The sequence below is a fragment of the Lissotriton vulgaris genome, chromosome 4_1 (assembly GCF_964263255.1).
Source record: "Lissotriton vulgaris chromosome 4_1, aLisVul1.2, whole genome shotgun sequence".
Taxonomy (NCBI): domain Eukaryota; kingdom Metazoa; phylum Chordata; class Amphibia; order Caudata; family Salamandridae; genus Lissotriton; species Lissotriton vulgaris.
Genome location: NC_141691.1, coordinates 1358397177 through 1358419228, shown reverse-complemented (window position 1 = coordinate 1358419228; position 22052 = coordinate 1358397177). Strand labels below are relative to the sequence as shown.

General features: G+C 44.7%; 1 protein-coding gene across 5 annotated transcripts in view; it reads right to left on the bottom strand.

Moving 5' to 3' along the window:
* Positions 1-22052, bottom strand: part of MYOM1 (myomesin 1) — a 736755-nt gene that overhangs the window by 532153 nt on the left and 182550 nt on the right. For all 5 annotated transcript variants that reach the window (XM_086965593.1, XM_086965594.1, XM_086965595.1 and 2 more), the window contains one exon: positions 16408-16557. In XM_086965593.1, coding sequence (XP_086821719.1) covers positions 16408-16557 — 150 coding nt within the window. The remainder of the gene's footprint in view (positions 1-16407; positions 16558-22052) is intronic.

Below are 22052 nucleotides of genomic sequence, written 5' to 3'. Positions count from 1 at the left end.
AATATTTTTACCTACAACTTAAAAAAAATCATATCTCCGATTCTACTACTACTTTTTCCAAATTCAATTGGGATTTTTCTTGTATTGTGTTTTCACTTTATTACTGTTTGAGTGCTGTAGAAATTCTTCGTACATTGCTTCTAAGTTAAGCCTCACTGCTTTTGCGCCAAGCTACTAGAGGTTTAAGCGCAAGTTTATTTAGTGAATTTTGTGGTTCACCCTGAGAAAGATTGCGTTTATTAAGGGGCTTTCACCCTTCTCAACTAGCAACCCACTTTCTCGGTGCATCCCTGATATTAAGAGCTTTCTAAAACCTACATGGTGAGGGTGGAGTCAGTGAAGTAACAAGGAGGAGGTGTGACCTGTCAATAATGCAAGTAGACTCTGATGTAGCCCGTTTTTCATTGTATGTGTTGCACGTAGCATAAATCTGAGAATATATTGTTCAATGTGAGGGTCACCAAATGTTCTGCACTTTTTGATAAATCTATTGGAGATATGGTTAATTAAACATTGTCTGCCATAGTAATCTCTATAGAAGACTGGACAACTCTTAGTGTAATCCAAAACTATGCCATACCTTGTTATGTTACACTACCAGGCGGTATATTGCACACCCCTTGTCACCCACAGATGATTTAGAGCAGCGTTTCCCAAACTGTGGATCACTAACCGATTTTTGGATGGCACAAGTCTCATCAACAAAAAAATATGTATTTACATTCTGTATTTATCTTATTACATTTGCTGTGCTTCAAAGAGAGAGGTTAAATGTCAGGCAATGTCTTCTGACAAATTCCTGCTTATTTATTTGTAATGACCACACGCTTATGAAGATCCTCTCGGATTGAAGTCCCAACGCCTCCTCCAGGAGACCCAGTAGGGCCATCCGAGGACTCAGACCAATGTGGTGGCCCAGCACCTCAGAGACCTCTTTCCTAGCCCCTCCCCAAAAGTTTGATAAAGTAGGGCAAGACCAGACCATATAAAAACAGTCTGCAGCGGGCAGGGTGCATCTCGCACATGTGACCTGGGTAGCAAGGCCCATCCATTGAAGTCATTGGGGGGGAGGGTCAAACAAGTCACTTGGATAAAGTTGATTTGAACCAACCGGAGTTGTGAGGATATTGCCAATTCTCGCTGGGCAAGACAAGACTTCCTCCTATCATCATCATCCAACTTACCCACCAAGTTCTCCTATATGTGTTTCAAAAGGAGGAAGTGATCTGGTGCATTAATCACCATGGAGCTGTAAAGTATCACGATCGCTCCCCTGCCCAACTTTCCTATCAGCACTTTAGCATCTAAAGGATTATTTTCAGGGATCTGGGTATCCACTGAGATATATACAAGCAGGGCATGACGGAGTTGAAGATAGCAAAAGAATTGCTTGTGAGAGAGGCGATACTGGTCCTTCAGTTCCTGGAAGGACATCAGTGCCCCCCCTCGGCGAACCTCCTCCAGGTAAGTAATCCCAATCATATCCCACTGAGTGAACCCCTGAAGACTCAACACCTGCTACAGCCAGGTCCATTTTGGCGTCAATCAAGTAAGGCGACGATCCCTGTGGATATAACGTGGGGCCACTCTCCAACAAAGCATTGTCACCTGGGTGCAGGAGGAAACAGCATCAGGTATTGGGCTGCTTTAGGGCATACCAGGAACTCCATTGAGGCCCATGAGATGCAATTCGAGACGGTACTGGATAATCTGGTCTAGGTGCACAGCAAGATAGTACTCATACATATCGGTCATGCTGAGGCCCCCATCATACAGGGACTTCCTCGCAGAGGAGAAGGCTACTCGGTGCCACCCCCGCCCAAAAGAAGGTTGTCATCCTCGAAGTAAGGGAGTAAAACCATGCCAGAGGTATCGGATGGGGAAAGTTCACCAGAATGTAAAGATAGCGAGTGTGGCACAGCCATTTAAAGAAAGTGATGCGCCCCATCGAGTTAAGTGGCAAGCGACTCCACTTCTGCAAACCCCTGTCCAAGTCCGATGTGAGGGACCGAAAGTTGAGGGACCATACTAGTTCTGGGAGACAAGAGACATAGATGCTAAGATATTTAAAGGAGAGGTGCCTTCCCGTATCGCAGGGCACCAGGGAGGGCCAGTAGCAGTAGCGACTTGGACATATTAATATGCAAACCGGATTCCTCACCATACAGACAAAGGATCTCAAGGCATTGGGGCTCAAAGATTGAGGGTGCTAAGGAAGAACAGAACATCATCTGCATATAGGGTGGTGTGGTCCTAAGGCCTCCCTCCCACTGCCATTCCCAAACCAAAGCATCACATCTAACCAAGCACCACATGGGCTTGATTGCAAGGGCAAATAACAAGGGGGGCAACTGTCACCCATCTGAGTGCCCCTTAGGTTTGCGAAGGGCTGAGAAAGGACACCGTTTACACAGACCTGGGCGGTAGGGGCACTATATAAGAGACCCACAAGCCTAGCCTACAGAAGGAGGTCCCAAAGCCAGCTCGGCGAAGTATGGCCTGCAGAAATATCCATGAAACTGTGTTGAGTGCCTTTTGAAAGTCAATAAGGAGGACGGCGAGGGCACCACCCAGACGGTTCAATTGGTAGAGGACCAGCTGCACACTCCATCCGGTGAAAGGCATTGAACTGCCCCAGTGTATGTAGGGAATCTGGTTATGATCCCCAGTCGAGGAGGAGGGCTGCGTGATCAGATGTACTAAATGCTTGAATCTAAATGGACTGTCGTGACGTTAAATTGCGCACCAGAAGCCAGACCAAATTAATTCTATATTCTGAATTCTGGGTCTAGGATCGTTTTGAGGGGTGCCACGAATGACATGTGTTGCAGAGACCCATGGAATCTGCCCAAGAAGCCAATTGAGCAGAACGGGCCACCCAATCTGGGGGAACAGAGGGGAGGGAGCACCAGAAACATCTCATGTCGGGTCAGGGATTGCACTCAAGTTCGACCCTGATCAGTGCCGCCCCGGGGGGAAGAGCGACCACTAAAGAACACAGTACTTGTATGGTTGGTTGTAGCAACTGCTGGGGGACGTGGGATGAAAAAAAATGCCTGGCCTCAAGGCACCCCTCAATCCCCACACACCTCCCCTAAGGGTCAATGTGATTAGTGGACACAGTCAACGGAAATTATATATGTAAAGAATCCCTACCCCGCGAGCCTCTGAAGAAGCCTGCATGAAAAATATGATTGTATCCAAGCTAGATAAGGAAGGGGCAATTGGAACCCAAGAGATGTGTTTCCTGGACCAACCACATCTGGTCTGTACCGTTTGATGCAGCGCAATACAGCCGATCTTCTAATACGATCTAAAAAGCTGTTAACATTCCAGGACGTGACTTTAACCATTCAGAGATAGAGCCAGAAATTGGCGGACCTACCCTGGGTTAAACATACTTAGGGATAGTATGAAAAGCTATACCATGGAGCCTAATACGTAAACAGGGATGCCTATGGTGGCTCACACTTTTGATAGGTTCTAAAAAGAAAACTCCTAACAACTTTTAAAGTAAAAACAATAAACCCTACCTCCAACTCACCCCCACCCCATACTTCTAACCCTGAAGCATCTGTCACCCAAGAAAGAAATATAACTCAGTTATCAAGGAGAAAACCCAATTGAGTGTTCCAGTCACCCATAATGGGGATATTAAGGCCAGAGAGAAGCATCTGAGAAGCTTAGAAACAAACACATGATCATGTAGGACATCAGAGAGGCATCAGTGGGGTCCCACCAACCCCCCTCAGCAACAGACCAGGAGGAGACACTATACCTCACTCAAAAGGTGCACCCTTTTGGGAGCACATTGTACCATAGGCAGTGCAGCGCGAAGTGCGATGCACATCAGGGTTCAGGTCAACAAGTCTTCTACACCTCCCAAAATCTGTGGGGTGTCAGAGAGGGAAGCCTCTCGGGCCAAAGCACTCCGGGCATCTTCCACAGGAGATGGGCTCAGCAACCCCTGTCATCTACTCTGGTTCAGAGGGCCTCTCTGATGATGGGTTCTTTTTCTCTGGGGCGCAGGAACAGGGAAGGGCCCATGGTGCCACAGCACCTCCGATTCCGTTGGCCTCCAGATTCTGTCAGACAGGGTGACCGTTGTTCCGTTGCCCATTCCCAGGCCTGTTCAAGGGTGCTACAAATGGTTAAGGATACACGCTGTAGCAGGATGAGGGGGGCCCCAGTGGTAGCTTCTTAGTCAGAGCACGGTGCTCACGCTCCACAACAAAACAGCAGGACAGCATATCCAGCAGGGCCCAGGTACAAATCCACTCCTCCAAAAACCCACCCATTGCAGATGGTTCCACCCCTTCCGGGAAACCAGTGAGGCTCAAATAGTTATGTTGGGATCGATTCTCAGTGTACTCTGCCCTCTCTTCCAGGACAGCCGCTGTGGAGGGCAGTGTATAGACCTGGTGCTTAAGAGTCGCCATCTCATCCTCAACTGTGGAGACCTGCGATTTAGCATCCGTCACCCGCTTCACCTCTTTGCAAAGGTCCTGACACAGAAGGGAGACATCAATCCAGATCCTGTCCACTTTAGATCCCACTGCCTCTATAGACTCCTGAATGTCCTTGAGGATAGTCCCAGGTCAGTGGGTGGTTGGGCCATTACGGCGGGAGAGGGCGGCTTACCCGTTAGCCCTTGAGTATCCGACACAGAGGTGGTATATTGATCCAGGTTGGTCTCAGCTGATTTCATCATAGGGGGTTTGTCACATCCCATTACTGGTCACAAGGTAATGGTCACTATGGAAGAAAGAGGTACAGTCCAGCTGGCCCGCTTGCCTAGGAGCAGCACAAGCAGCCAGTTACAACAGAGATAAGAGATCCTCCAAAAAGGCTTCACCACAATGCAGGAGCTCAAGGATGAGCCATAAGGGTTGCAACAGGAATCACCAGAGGAATCACACACCCGCTGGCATGCTTCCCCGGCGATCAGCCAGCATCAACAGGATCGAGGTCTACCCCAAGGGACATCCATTTCAGTGGGGGAGTCTGACCAGGGAAAAGGCTGCCCAGGCAACGGGCAGGAGCTCTAACATAAAAAAGGGGACCCCTCTGAAAATACTTGAGGCCAGGGAAAAGAGGGGAGAGAATGAGTACAACACTAGAAAATTCCCTCATAGCCTATATGCTTTACATGTTCAAACATAATTCATGTCCTTTTCTTAAACCTTCAAAACACATCAATAACACATACACTTTCCTTGATTGTACATTTTCTTATTTATTTCTTTTATCGTCACTTTTTGTCTCTTACTTTCAACTTATTATATATTTTTTCATTTTTTTTATAAATATAACATGTACAAAATTATTTTGGTACATCATTTATCACAGTTCCACATGGTACATCAATTTATCAAAAAAGTTTGTGTTACAAAAGCAGAATTAATTTCCAAAAAACCAAAAAAGAAACATATGTGCCCCTGGTTATACAATACCATAAATACTCCCATACTCCACTCACTCAGATTCATACACTTTCACACCAACTATATTCATCTAGTATCTGTACACATCAAGGTATATTATCTGGCAGGAAAAGCCTCTGCCAAAATAAGAACCACAGAATGTTCTATAGGGTTCCACGCCAGGTCGACGCGCGTTTCGGTGGGTTTGTTATATTACAACCAACTTCCTCAGGACCTATGCAGATACGCACTCTTCATTTACAAAAACCAGGGGATAAACAGCAACAATTTTTTTTTTTAGAAATCCATATTAAAACTCCGATTTATGGAGTAAATACTGTCGTCCGACCGGGTCATCCAAAAAGTAGTGTTGTTATCCTCAATTCTTTTACAGTTATTATGAGGTTGAAGTTGCGTTAGCAGGTATCATCTTCAGTTATCCAGGGCAGATGGGTGAGCAAAATACGAGATTCTTCACATGATTTCTCATATATTCTCAAAAAAACGATTTTCCTGTAACCATATATGAAGTCTTCAGAATATCTGGCACCAGTATATAGGTTGCCTTTTATACCTTGATTTCTGTAAAATAAGGCTCCTGCGTCCAAACTGCCCGATGAGTCCCACGACCCAACGGGCAGGAGCTCCTCACCCCGAGCTCAGTGACTCTGCCCGCACTGGCGGGATGCAAAGCCATCAGGGAACAGCAAATCAAAGAGGGTGCAGTGTTCATCCAGCATAACACCTACCTGTGATCCCACCAGTGCAGAGACCTCTAGCACCTCCAACACAAAGGTGGACCCCTCTAAGAGTTCGGACAGCAAGTTGACAGGGCAATGCAGATCAGCCAGGGCACAGTCAGTGCACTGCCTAGCGCACCAGGGCAGTCAGCAGAAGTCACCGTCTAGCCCAGCGGCCCAGCACAATAATAAGGACAGCCATATTGCACCCTCACTAGGCAGTCAGGGGGAGAAAAGGGTTCAGCAGCAGTACAAATGCCACATCACTGCCCAAGGAATACCTGGCTATCCCAGGATAGAAAATGATGTCGCCAGGGCTCCCAGAACAAATGTCTAGTAGGTGACCCCGGACAATCGCATCCAGGGTGTGGCTTCCCAAGGCCACGGCTCGTGGCAGCATGTTCACGAGGCCTGGGAGCACCGCCACCAAGTCCAGGCCACACGCAGGCTCACCTACGGGAGGGGGAATGATTGCCACTAAAAAGATGGCTCCTCCCGGTCGCCCTACCCCAAGGCATGAGGCCTAGTGTAGGGCCTTGGGTCGCCTCACTTCCGGTCCGCAGCAGCGAAAACACACTATACCGCAGGCTGTGAGGCGGTCATGCCCAGGGCTTCCGACACCGTCCTTATTGCACTCACAGCTCTAATGTCGGGGATGTGGCGGTCACCATCAGTCACATTGCTTCCCCAGTTCCACCAACAGCAATCTCAGGTCGGCAGAGATCACTCCAGTTTCCGCAGGCACCCAAATCCGCTGCAGAGGATTAGAGTTGTGCACAGGGGGAGCAGCACAAAGCCACTCGGACAAAGCGGCTGCCATCTTGCCTACTGCCGCTTGTCCGGATGACCAGGGCCTGCATCTTTGCCTCCAGGAGGGCAAGTAAGCTCCACAAATGTGCCCTTGGTCCACAGAGGGTCAGGGGTGGTGCTGTCAGACAGTATTGGAATGGATTAAAGTTCAGTGATTTATATGATAATCTTGCCTTGGTACAAGGAATGTGAAATAAAAGGTAGTAGGATGCAAAATGTAAATACCTGTATATCAATGGGAACACACTCGTTAGGAAAGCAAAAATTAAGACTTTTTCTGTAATTCTGAAGTGTGATGGAAACAAAGATTTTAATAGGATCAAAACAAATGAATGAACTTTACTTGGTGATTTACAAATTATAAATATTCACTGAAACCTGATTTCCACACAATATCATTTTTGTGCAATATAGTTTTATAAGTATCACTGTGTGTCTGTGGAAATGTAGTGGCCTTTTCAATTGAAAATGTGTTGTGTGTAAATGAGAGTGAGCTACCCACATGATACTTTAACTAAATTGCTAAATTGCCCACTTCATTCCTGTTAAAGCTAAGTGGGTCGCAAAAGTTTGTTGTTCTGAAAATTGAGTCGTGGTTCTAAAATGTTTGGGAATCTTTAAAGCATGAATGGTTGCTCTGCCAACAAGCTGTCATTGTTAGCTAATCGTTTTATGCTGAGATATGTCATTGCTATTGTTGGCCCCCAAAAGATCTCACCATTTTGTCAATTTTAGGTGGTCCTCTGTGTGCTCTCATCCTACTGAGGGGGCACCACATAGAGCCTTTTGCTTATTGTAAGTGCTCTGCCACCAAAGCACTGGCAATAATACATGTTGGTAACCAACCTGTTTGTGATGAACTAAAAGATCTGGCAGAGAAATAATCTCCTATTTTAATTTGAAGGTATTTGGGACCGTAGACCAGGCATAGTGTAGTGAAGTCCCTACGGCCAGACTTGTGCCAGCAGCCAGCAAGTATGGGCCTTTTCTGTGACATCATCACTGGACAAAATGGGTACTGACATTAGGCATGCGGGAGCAGTTGTGTAGTTTTTAACCAAGACAATGTCATTTGAATACTCCAAAGGCTTCTTAAACTGAACCATTTGAAACCATAATTGGCCCTTGTTCCAGCCAAGGCACCTTTTCTGGGAACTTTTATCTGGCCAACCTATGTGGACAGCAGCGGGGAACAAATCTAAACAGTGAAAAATTGGGGTATGGCCTTAAACTCAAAGCTATCACTCAAATCACATATTTCCACAGTAGGGGAAACATAAGCTTTTTTCGCTCAAATCCATCGTACTGCCTTTTGAAACACAATCTTCTTTCCAGATTAGATTTTTGAAACTCTTTATATCTGGGTACTCCAAACTGCAATGTTTTGACTTCAAATGGTGTAAACGGTATTTAGAATTTGCTATCAGAGCACATCGCCTCCATGCTGCATGCAGTCCTTCTATAAGCTGACATTTAAACAGCTTATCATGTTTAAGTCATATTGCATAAAGTGAGCACTGCAAATGCTAATTAAAGATACAGTCTCTCATGGACGTCAATAAGGTGTGACCCGAGTTCGCAATTATGACCCCTAGGCCACCCATTGTGACCCCTGCCATTTTGACTGCGACCCCTGGCTGTTTGTCAACCTTGACAAGCACTCTGGTGGCATAAAATCAGCTGCAGTGTCAGATGGAGTGACCGTTGTTCCGTCGCAGTAGAGTGAGCACTGACTGATTGCGCTGCTGTGCTGAAGTTCTGCCTGCAGAGACATCATGATGGCCCACAAGCTGGGCCTGGGTGGGGGAAGAACTCTTCTCACTCGTTGCTATGGTAATCCGGGACCGACCCGGCCGGCGCAGTCTATGATTTGATACATTGTATGCATCTGCTGTGGGCCTGGGCCAGGAAACTGAGCAAATGAGTGCAATTAGCATGCAGCATGGCTGGGCATGTTTAGACAGTGACTAACTACACATGCTGCAAACGTGCACCTGCTGCACCCTACACTAGCTGAGGGCGTGGTGCCTGATGCAGTATGAATACCACAGTTCTTGGGACTGCCGACAGGGACCCGGGGCCATCAATCCTGTACCGTGTGAATGCGCTACCAATGATGACGGCTCTTGCAAAAATGATTGGCCAGCTGCACTGACATGGTGCAGCCTCGGATTGGATTCGGACTCTTGTGCCTATTGCGTCGGTGCTAGATGTCAAGATATAAAAAAAAAAATTAAAATAGTAAGATACTAGACTGACTGACTAGAATCAACGCCAGTTCGGGACCGAACTGTGAGCGACTTGCTTTACTTAATTGTCACTGTCTGACTGAGACGGATGGTCTGATCTCGGGCGGGGCGCTGTGCAGGTGAGGTCATATGAGAGTGTGTCTGACTGAGTCGTCACATCAACTCGACTAGAGTCTCGGCTTTCCGACACCACTTGGGGTGGGGAAGTCATTGTGACTCCCTTTAGCTGCGGACCCTGGGCAAACCTCTAACAGAAGAAACAAGTAAAGTAAAATAAGATTATCTGCTTTTGGAGTTGACACATGATTTCCAAATGCCCTGATAAGCTTCCAAAATTATTGTTGTCACTGTATGTGTGTGTGATGGATTTTGAAAATGTGAAAAGTTGTTTTAGGAGCAGTGATTAATTGAGTAATTTTAAATGAGGACTTTAACATCATCATTTATAAAGCAGGTATTCATGCTTTTCAGCGTTCTTGATGTTAAATAAGATGTTTGTTGCTGGTAAGGTATACTAATGCAGAACATGCATATTATTGACCAACACAAGTACTATACCAGTGATGTGCATTTTTTGTGTAGAAGACATTAATGATAGAAAATCTGGAAAGGTTCAAGGGCTCCACAGGTTGGGGGGTATATATATAACATGTTATGGAAAGGAAGTTGCCTGGAGAATTTGACCTGCATTAAATAGCACTGTTATCTATGTTCCAAGAATAAGATTTAATTACACGGTACTCTTAGTTTCTAAAACAAATGATAAAGTGTACTTGTTTTGAATATAATAGGCCCATCAACCTCCCCATGCTATAACTTATTTGATAATGATAATAGCTGATTTCAACTTGACTAGATATAACCTGAAACAATGTATATAGCTGCATTTTAAATAGGATTTGAAGTCTGTTTATAGGGTACTTATTTTGTATCGGTGGACATTTTCCAACCTCTGTGTCTGATGTAAGTAACCCAATGTTAGATGCATCGGTTCCTGTGATAGCACCAAGCCAAAGGTCATGCAATGTCGCTTCCTTTGATTTTAGGCGGTCCAAAGCTCAAGTGAGGTCACTTCCTGTGATGTCATCAGGTCAAATGCCTTGCAATGTCACTTCCTGTCACATCCTCGAAATGGGTCAAAGGGAAGGGGATGTCACTTCCTGTGATGTCACCAGGTCACAGTTTGTGTAATGTCACTTCCTTTGACATCAGGCGGGGGGTCTCATAGCATGTGATGTCACTTCCGCTATTCCTGGCTTTTTCATTAATCGACGTCTATGTGGTCTCTGCCATAGTTTTAGGGTGACTATTGTCTTGAATTGTAGATGTGCTGGAGCAGCATCATTCTACCACAGAAGACAGTTGTACATAGTTGCTTTTCACTAGGACTTTAAAGACAGGTTCTGCTTTTAAATGTAGCAGCATTTGTTGACATAGACATAAGGAGCAATTTAATATAACACAATAACATACACAAAGCAACATAAGAACACAAATAAAATATAGCATGGCACCACACAACACAGCCCAAACAAAGCGCAACACAACAACCATAGTGCAACACAACATCACACTGCAATAATGCAGCACAAAAACAAAGCAGCACAGAAAACACATCACCACAACAAAATGCACAAAAGAAATATGTAAAATTATTCTTGTCACTCATTACTGTCTCCAGAAACCTGCTATCAAAATACAGTGGTAATAGATCCTGGCACTGCCTGACTTACCAGCAAAGACTTGAAATAGCACCAGTCAAAACTGTTTTGTGATCCAGCCCTATGCCTTTTGCATCAGCTGCACTGCGGTACTCACCGTTATTCATCAGAAATAAAATGCAAATATAGTGTCCGTGTTGATCTAAGCAACTCAAACAGAAAATTTTGCTTCCCCCTTTTCATAAGGACTCGCCAGACCTGATGGATGCTCCTTCCGAGTTCAAGCTCCTCTCACGTGCAACACACACACTCGTAATCTCTGCGGTAAACGATCACCTGCATTTTTAAACAATTAAAACCTTTCCAATGTTAACCAGTGGTATTATCGAGAACCATCGATTAGTTCTCTATAAACAACACCATGATATCCTTTTAGTGTCAACATTGCTCTCTATAGTAATCAGGTAACATCACAGTGAATAAATCTATTATCCTGACAAAAAACTTACAGCTAGAAAATTATCTTTAATTTATACTTTTGTTTTATTTTTGGGTAAGAGTAATATAGTAGGCTGTAGCACCTGATGTCTTCTCCATAAATTTGCCCTCATTACTAGTGGAGTGGGAAATGGGCAGATGTGTCACCAACCCTGGAGTAATAAATACAAGGCAATCCAGTAAGTCTAGGGATGGGGAAAATCCAGTCATTTGCTCATAGAACCATGAGGTTCCATGCAGCAATGAGGAATACTGTGGGAATCAGTAATTCCGGGTCTGAGTCCCATAGTAGATCTTCATTTTGGCCCTGAACCTCACCCAGAGATATGAACTGCTTCAGGAAACAGAAATCTTCGGGTGAAAGTAAAAAGATCTACAGTGGTCTTGTGGATCTCACAATTGCTGTTACTGACCCCTCCAGAATTAAGTGGCCGCTGATAATAAGAGCTCAAGTGCTCTATCAAGTTTTATCATCTCCAGATTTAATGCATCTTTATTCAAATGTAGTTTTTATTTGTGCTAGCTTGTGCCTTTCAACTAATATTGTTGATGCTCTGTCAGACTTGGGTGATACAGATTATTGGACACAAGCCTCAACAAAGCCACAGTCAAACTCAGAAAGTAAAGATGCTGTGAATAATACATGAATCTGCAAATATATTTTAGTGTCACACAAGTTTTCTTGTAACTATAATTTAGTCTCTTTGCATTATTTCGAGGTGCTAGTGACGGTTCTTCCTTTCCTTAGGATACACTCTGAAGATGTGAGGCAAGATCATAAAACATTTTTGACTAGCCCTGTTTTCAGTCTTTTTGTGGTAAGTTAAGGCAAAGCGTGGTGCAAGCACATTTTACCCCCTATTATGAAAGCAGGGTTCTTGAGCTCCATGAGAAAAATGTTTATGCATATTTCTTGTGTTGCATTTTGTTGAGATGGTTCTGTTACTTATTGTGAGGTTTTACTTGTGTACTGCATTATTGTAAGATGATATTGTTGTGTTTTAGCATGTTTGCTGTGTTGCATCCTTTTTTGACTGTTTTGTTGTGTGCGCCCTGCTATATTTTAACTGTGTTATGTTTCTTTGTGTATGTTATTGTGTTATGCTCTGTTGTTGACTGTAGATGTGTCAACAAACACAGCTACATTTTTCAGACAAATGCAGTAGATGCTTTTAAAGTTCACATGACAAGCAACGCTTTACAAATGTCTAAGGTGGTAAAATACTGTTCCTTCTGCTCTTCAACTATTTAAGACACCTGGCAGTCCAAAAATGGCGTACGTCTTGTTGGGACAGCATGATTACCCATCATAATTTGAGACTCATGACCCTCAGAAGCAGCATGAACCCAATGACTGACACCGACATTTCTTAAACTGTGCTCCGTGGGGGGTACATGATGCCTACTCAGGAGGTCAGCGACTGTTTAGAACATTATATAATGTTAGCAGGTTAATAAAGTATGTTTACATTAAGAAAACTAAACGATGAAAATGTAGCATCCTGCTCATGTTAATGTTCTACCATTTTCACCACCTGCTCAGCCAGTGTGAATGTGCTGTGTGCTGCATGGAATGTTGGAGTGATAATGCGTATTGGAATGTTGAGTACATGTGAGGTGAAGTCTGACAGTTGAGAATTGGCTGAGCAGGAGGCCGGGTGCTCCTGGTAGGGCTGCTTCAGTACCACTCATCTACGTGTAATCTACTTCAATAAATCTACTTAAACTACACCCTACCTGCATGGTCCTCATTACTACAGAAAATATAAAATGCTCCATATAAGTGAAGGAATTTGAAATTTGAGGCTAAAACATAAGTTGTTTCTTGAGATTGATTTGTGTGAGCGGCACAAAGACAGTAAACAGAATCTAGTATGGTCAACTGGTGGACCCAATTGAAGCACTGATATATACCAACAAAATGAGAGCACACATTAGGAGCAAAAGAAGACAAAGTGATGATAAAGTCAAGCATATCACTTCGTCTTTTAAGAAATAAAGCCATAATTTTAAAAGCTCCTATTGCACATTAAAATTTTTATTTGGATTATTCCTTGTTTTTTTGTGTGAATTAAATAAAATACTTCCTAATTTATGTATTTGTTTGATGTATACTTGTTTCTGTATTTTTGTGTATTCTTTTGAGGTTGACAAACAAAGGAACAAATTACCAGGGCACAAGTCCTAAAACAAAAAGTGAAGGGAATAACCAAGTCAGGTAGTATGTAAGTGACATCATAGAGCGTGACATCACAGAGTGTGTCATCATGGCGCATGACATCGCACATAACATCACAGAGAGTGGCATCACAAACCATGAACTCACAGGAAGCGACATCACAAGAAGTGACATCAGATCTTAAGACCTCACACATATATTTAGCAGGTCTATCATGGGTACATTTGAGCGCATTTCAATATTTAACAAATAAGATTTTGCGTCGCGGTTGTGCCAAAAAAGTGACACATCCCGATGCAAAATCGGGGCCACAACTTAAACATTTAGGGCCACATTTACAATATGTCATAGGGCATTGCAGCAAGCCTTCCTGCTGAGCTGCCCTACGGCAAAAGACAAGGGTAGGAATGCGTCTTATCTATCAGATACAGCGCATTTCAATCCTGTTTCCTTGCGCTGGCAGTCAATTGGCTACCATGCCATTGCAGGCACCCTTGCACCATAGTGCAAGGGTGTCTGCGTTGTGGGAATGATTGAAGGGACACTTTCCTGCACAAAACCAATCAGTGGAGGTGATTCCCTCCTTCTATGTGTGTTTCTGAATACAGCACACATAGAAAAAGGAAAAGATAAGGAGAGATACAGTTATTTCTCCACTCTGCAACTGCAGGTTTACAGAACGTTGTAAATCTGGGAACGTGTCAAATTCCAGAAGTGTTACGTGGGAACACCCACTGTAATGCCCATGGAACGCCTCCCCATACCAGTGTGAGGCAACGCAGCGACTTGCACTGCGTTGCCTCATACTATATCTACAAGTCCATGAAAAGCCACGCAGGGTGGATTTACATGGCTTTGTAGATATGGCACTGCAATGTGCTCTGCCGGAACATCATTAAAAGTGACGTTCTGGTGGCGCAAGGGCATTGTAAATGAGTCCTACACTTTTTAAAACTCTGCCACAAAGAAATTGCCCATTACTTTCTAATGGGGTAACCCATTGAACCTCAGAATCTGGGTAACGGTTAGTATGAACAACAAAAATTCTGACGGTAATTAATTGAATAAATACCCAAGAAAAATTCAAGGTCAAACAAAGAACTGATCAAAAACAACACACAAGAAGAAAGAAAACACAACCAAGGAAAATCAATTATTTACAACAACGCATGTATTTTTGTATATTTTACCACAGGTACATGAAGATATCTCAGCACAATGGATTAAAGGTTGCTATTTTCTCTCCAGTGCTTGTCAATCGCAGTCCATGCCCGAACGAAAGATTCCGTACCAAAGAATAATCCACGCAGTAAAAACAGGAAAGAAGGGGCCCAGCCTTTGCTCGCACAAGACAGCGACCCTTATAAGTTAGCATGTGAGAGCTGTGCTGTGGACATTTGTGAGCTGGCTGTCGTTTTCATAGTGGTGACTGCAGTGGGTGTCCCGCTGCATGGACGCAGTGTGGTCCACTGCAGGGGCACCTCAGCAGAGCCTCCGAACAAGACCAAACTTGGAAACTTGGTATAAAAGACACTGGGTGAGCTGCGTTTCAATACAGCTTTTTTTTTTCTTAAATAGTGGTGGCCGTGCGTCTTGTTGCGGCTCACCCAACTTGTTTTTTTATACATCTTAAATAATGGCGCCTGTGCGTCTTTCGCAGCTCACCCAACTCGTTTTTTTTTACCTCTTAAATAATGGCGGACGAGCGTCTTGTTGTGCACAGCTCGTTTTATTTTTTTACATTTTAAATAATGGCGATTAAGAGTACCCATACCGAAACCAAAAATAGAACCCAGACTCACTAAGCCCTAAATACACCACTTGACCAAAAAAAATTACTTACACTTCACAAACAGGCTCCTGGAACACACAAGAACGCACCAGAGAATGCAATGGAAGTACATGAAATTGAAGAACAAAATCCCTTTATATTAGGACAGGCTTCGCCTTGCCACTGTACTCTTTTGCGTAGCAGACCGTTCGAAATGAGGGATGCAGAACTCCACTCAAAACCACCACAAAGTGATCAGACTTTCTAATAAGGGACAAAGCTGATCATATTTAATGGAGGCGTTGGGCCGTCTCAGGCGGCTAGCAGCTTGTAAGGCACTTGTGTCAGAAAACATTTTGTTAACTTAACAGCCAACTGCTTTAAAAATAGTATGAACTGTGCAGTAATGTTTTTGCACAGGGGTCAAATGAAGCGACAAAAACCTGGACTTTGCCACCAAACTATAACAAGCATTACAAATGTTCAAGATATAGCTACTAACTGTTAACCAACGTGTTACCTACTTTCATTTGAACCTTTAGCTATTATAGCGCTCCTGAAACCACAGTATATTAATACAATGCATTGCGGCTGTCTGCATCGAGTGCACTGTCATTGGGCATGCTCAGTGCAGACCGTGACTCTTGGAGTTGGACACATTTCCAGCGTTTGTCCAAGTCAATAAAAATTAAGCTTGCCTGTGATGCATCCAGCAAACCCTGATTAATTTCATCGAAGTCTTTTTAAACGTCAATCAGGTGATGATAGAAGGTGGGAGCATACTTTGCACAATGGCTTTACTGGTCTAGACAAAGATTTTCTGAAATCACTAAAAAATAGGATGTTGAGAAAAAAGCATTTTCCACAATACACAAACCCTTGGTTTCTTTTCTCACTGTCCGGTCACCCGTTTCCTCCAGTAGCTTTACTTAGTTACTGATAACCCACCTTTACTCCTCTTAATGACAGACACAGGCACAAGGTCTTCAACAAAATGCATAGTATTTTGCACCTACTTCAAGAAGCGTGAAGGCTTAATTGAGTTGACGGTTACACAAAACTACTATTCCACTTACTTATCAAATTGCAAGTCTGTAGTGTAATCTTGAAGGCATAGGGAATCTGCTTTGCTACGTTTGCTGGAAAGCTGCAGGGAGGATGCGGGAATCCTCAGTGTCCCCACTTCTGGATGTATCCCTGTGGTACCTCCTTTAAGATGAAGTGTTCTGAAAAGAGAGAAGATGATCCAGGACAGTTAAGCACAGGTCAGCACACTCATAGAATTTAATGTCACTGAATGTAGTAGTTTGTGACAAGAAAAAGAAACTACAGTGGAAAACATTTGTCATTTCAGGAGCTATTGTGCTCAGTTAAAATAATGGCATACACTTATTACGTTTTATAAATTCCAATACTGGATTCCTCTATGTAATTTCCTAGGTGCAAACACAAAGCTGTAGAGTGGATTTGCTCCATCATAATCAGTCTGCACTAAGGAGACACTTGTGCTGTGATCACTGCATATCTGAAAGTGGCCCTGACCTGTTCATTTAAATAAGTATAAAAAGTGTGAACGTGATGATAATGCGAATCCTTTGCAAAGGTCTGATGGAAAATGGATGAAATGCTCTTGTTCCTGGGAAGTACCTTGATGGAGGTGACGCAGTAAGGGCTATCTGGCGGACCCGACACTGATGGTATGGAAGAAGAGGGTCAAATCATTAGAAAGGGGTAATGTGGCACTGCAAGAGATTATGGACTGAGGGTGAGGTTCCGTGACAATTGTAAGTGGTGTTTTCGACTCGCACGAATATGGTCGAGTCTGGTATCTATGAACCGCAAATGACGAGTTTAGTAAGTGTGCGCAGTTTCGCTGTGCTAACTTAAACCGTTCGTTTGTTATGTGGGTTTTTCATCTGTACCCACGGGTTCCATCTTAGATACGGCATCCATTTTGTCTCTTGCCCTCAAGTAGCCAGCGAACGGACGTTGTCCGCTTCGCGACCCTGGGACTCCCAAGGTATTTGCGGAAGACACATGTTCTTTGTAAGTGTCTTTATGACGAGGGGATGCTACTGTAAAGCAGATGGTGCCGCTCGAGGCTCATCTTGCCGCACGGACTTATTGTCTCAGCCGTGCATCTCATTAGGCACGTCCCTTTGATGCCTGTATCTCGTGTTTCCCGATACCTCCCCTTTTACACCCTTTCCGATCTCCCCACTGTCTCCGTCTTCCTCTGCACCTGTCTTTGTTCCTATTTCGATCTGTTTTACTGCCGATTGGAATGCACTAATGTTGGGAAGATGGGTTTTTACAGTTGGGAACCACCAAATGTTTCCGCACTTATGTTCCGGACCTCATGTGTATCAAAGTGACCAAAGCGACCCCTCTGGGGGATAATGGTGGGAACCGGGTTGTAAACTTTTGTGTGTCATGTTGTCCTATGGGTAAAAACTGTATAAAAGGAGCGATCCACAGAACCAATTTGAAGCAGTCTCCCCGAACTACACTCAATGTACTTCCTGTGATTTCTGTGTTCCCTGCAGCAAATAAACCTTGAATCTTTGACGCCGAAGGAAGTGTCCCGTGTCTCTGTCATTTGTACGCCGGAGCAGGTTACCCACGAAGGTTTCAGGTGTTGTGCCCTGGCACCGCTGGGTCTTAAAGAACCCAGTCCTTCAGTTGGCGCCCAACGTGGGGCTGCATCAGTGGTACCGGTCCAAGCCCGACGATCGTGAGGAACTTCGTGTGAAATCTCCGAGGGAAGGTGCACTCCGCTTCATCGATCCTGTTGTCGAAACAAGTGGCCCGAAGACTTTTCCCGCGAAGATTCCCGCCTCCTGACGGCTGCGACGGACTGCTGCCCTGACTGTAGACCTGTTTTGGCGCCTGGCGTAGACCTTGGTATAGCGAGACGATTGACGGGCCTTCCTGGTGACGCCATCGATCTTTGAGTTAAGTATTTGTGGGTCGCTCCCAGAGTTCTTGGTTGTTGACACTTTAGCGAGTGTTTTCGTTGTTAACGCTGTGTGAGTGTTTTTGTCGCTGACACTTTGCTAGCGTACTTTGTTGTGTTGTTTGACGACTGCAGTCGCCAAAAACCGAGGGTTTTGTTCTTTGCTGGGACTTGGTAAATCCCGTAACCCTTGAAGTTTGTGAAACTCGGCTAGTGTGCAAGATGCCTGGCCGCAGTACTTTGTTTAGTTGTTTCAGGCCTTGTGGTACGGATTCCCGACTGGAGGACTCGTGTCCGATACCTCCGGTTGGAACTCCCACGTATGAATTATATAGCAAACATGGGCTAGGCCCGATTACTTTTAATGAATACTGGATCAAATATACGAAGAAAGATGGTGACCTTCGCTGGCCACCACATGGTAGCTTCGAGGCACCGATCTTAGACAATCTAGAGGTTAAATTGTTCGCGAAAAAGTCAAGGCCGGCCATGTTTGATGCCTTTCGGTTGTGGCGTAAAGAAGCCCGACAGAAAGAAATCAGACAGACTAAACGAAATCAGCGAGATAGTGCTGGTACCATTGTAAAGAAAGCAGAGCAGTTCCAGCATGATAAGGAGGTTAGGGAAAAGGAAGTGTTTGACAGATTACAGCGTATGACTATAGATAAATGCTATCCTACTTTGCCTACGGAGCCGGAAAAGAAGGATGAGTCAGTTAAGGATCCTTTAATGTCCTATCTTATGAAATCGCCACCTCCGTACGTACAGGGTACCACAGCTCCCATGGCTCCCCCTGTACCTGTTCCTGCACCTATTCTTCCTTTGCCTGTTCCTCAACCTGCACCCGTTCTTCCGACTGTTCCTGCTCCTTCATCTGTTTCTATTCCTACTGCTCCTCCGCTTCCACATACTCCTGCTCACGCTACTGCTCCTGTTTTGTTAACCCCTGCTGTTGTTTCTGCCTCTACCCCTTCACTTGTTAGTCCTGTGTCCTATACTTCTCCCTCTACTCGTAGTCGCAATTCTCCTCTTGCGGCTAGCTTCTTTCATTCACTCGGACCTGTTCTTGGGTCCGCTGGTTCAGATGGTCCTCAGAGACGTAGTCAGCTCCCTGGTAATAGGGAACGTGCTTCGCTATACAATATGGCGATGGGTTGGATGATGCACCCCCTTAGAAATCCACCACGTGTTGTGCTCGACACGTTTTGTCAGTTCAATATACCAACCCAGAGATTTGTGTTCGAGGAAATGTGTAAGGTTCTTCGTGATCAGATATCGGCCGACGCGCCTGACGAGGTGCTGACCGCTTTGTCTGATCTACAGCTTCAGTTTTCGACTGGACTGATAGTGGATACTAATGTTCGACGTGCTGTTGAACGGTTGCTATCTTTTCGTCCCACTCCTATACCTCAAGCCTTGTTTGTCGAGGATGTCGAAAGACAGACAGATGAGTCTGGCCAATATCCCATGCGTGAAGTTCCGCCGGTTTGGATACCAGCTGATCCTAATGCTCAACCCCCGGTATTGGCGCATTTCCAGAAAGTATGGATACATCTCCCATGGAAACGCTCGGAAGTGTTACAGGTGAAGCAATCTTTGCCTGATCCACGCAAAAATCCTACAGGGTATTATAAGGAATTATCGCAGCTCTTAGATGCTACGGTAATGAATCTTGCCGATATCGATATGTTGTTCGGCAATGTCGTACCGCAACCGGTATGGGCAAAAATTTGCCATGAAAACCATCCAAATGAATTAGGTGGTGCTTGGGCTGCCATTGTAGCGGCAGATGCCGGACAAGCGGCTGCTACTAAACCCGACCAGTTGATTATTGACCTTCCTCAAAGAATTATAACGCTAATGAAAACTCTTATGCCAGCTATGAAGGTGAACTGGGATAAATTGTCGGCTTGTAAGCAGAAGAAGGACGAGAGTGTTTCCGACTTCTTTACGAGGTTCGAGGAGGCATTCATCGACCATAGTGGCCAGGATATGAGCACGGAGGGTGGTCAAAGGTTGTTCGTGGATAAATTTGTTTCGAACTTACTGCCCGATTTGAGCAATAAATTGAGGAATTCAGAAAGTGCATGGGCCGTTTCTACTTCGGCTCAGATATTGGCTACGGCACAATATTACGAGAACAGAGAGAAAGAAGAGAATGACCGTGCTGATAAAAAGACGAAAGAGCTGAAAACTAAAGTGTTGCTTCAGCAAGCGTATCCTCCACGCTCAAATCAGAATAATTCGCAACAGAATAGATCGCAGCCGCAATCAAACAGATCTCAAACTCGTAATGACTCCTCTTCCCAAAGACCTTCGTTAGGGTACAATCAATGTGCTTATTGTAGACAAGAGGGTCACATTAAATTCAATTGTCCTGTTTTGAATGAACGTAATAGTGGTAACTCGTCTAGAGGAGGTCGGGGTGGTTCGCAGCAGGCATCACGTGGTAGAGGTCGTGGAGCTCAAAACGATCGCTCAGATAATTCATCAAATTCCGATAATTGTTTCGATCAACGTGGATCGTCACAAGGACGATCTGCGCAGTACAATGTAGACGATTATTACGTCGATCAGGGAACTGACGACAGTAATTACTAGGACAGCCAAAGACAAGGAGAGGGAGTAGTATCAGTTCCGGTTGATCAGAGAGGGCCTTACGTCGCAGTTGCTACACCGGGCGTCGTTGAGCCTTTTCTGTTGGACACTGGTGCAGCGAAAAGTTCCATTAAGCATTCAAAACTCCCTGGCGCACCTTTGTCTGGCTTAACAAATGTTTCTGTTGGATTCTCTGGCGCCCCTGTTAGCAATCCAGTTTCGCGCCCTTTGCCCCTTAAAATTGGGCCACGTGAGCTAGAAGCTCCGTTGATTTTGACTACGGGTTGTGGTGAAAATCTTTTGGGCCTGGATTTGCTTAAACGTTAGTATGCGACTTTGTATTGTTCTCCTGCGGGTGTAAAGCTTACGTTAGGAGAGAGGGTTGTCTCTCCCATGTACTTGTCCCTCGATAAGCTCCCACCGGAATTGAGTTCTCTTCCTGCGTCTTTGTGGGCAACGGGTCCAAACGATGTGGGCCTACTTGATATCTCCCCATATGTTGTTCAGTTGAAATCTAATGTGCGATTGCCACGTATTCCCCAATATCGTATCTCCCTTGATGGTGAACGAGCACTGTTAGCGATCATCTATGATTTGATCGAGAAAGATGTTATTGAGGAGACTCGAGGAAACGTGTGCAACAGCCCTGTGCTGCCCATTCTTAAACGTACTGATCCTTCAAAGCCGCCTGTTTATCGCTTTGTTATCGATTTACGGGAGGTGAATAAAATTGTGGTTCCTCAATTCCCCGTTGTGCCTGACATCACGGCGCTACTGACTCTGATTCCAGCTTCTGCATCATGGTTTTCGGTGATTGACTTGAAAAATGCGTTTTTCAGCATCCCGATTGCCGAGGAGAGCAGAGACCTTTTCGGTTTCTCTCTTGGTGGACGCAGCTTCCGGTTCAAACGCGCTCCTCAGGGCTACTGTGAAAGTCCATCTATTTACAGCCAAGCCTTGAAGGGTCAACTAGATGCGTTTAGGTTGCCGGCTGGTGCGGCCTTAATCCAATACGTCGACGACTTATTGGTAGCTGCTGATACTCAGGACATTTGCAAAATTGCTACGGTGTCGTTGCTGCAACATCTCTGTGAGTTGAATCATAAGGTGTCCCCTTCTAAACTCCAATATTGTTGTCAAGAAGTAACCTATCTAGGTCACTTATTG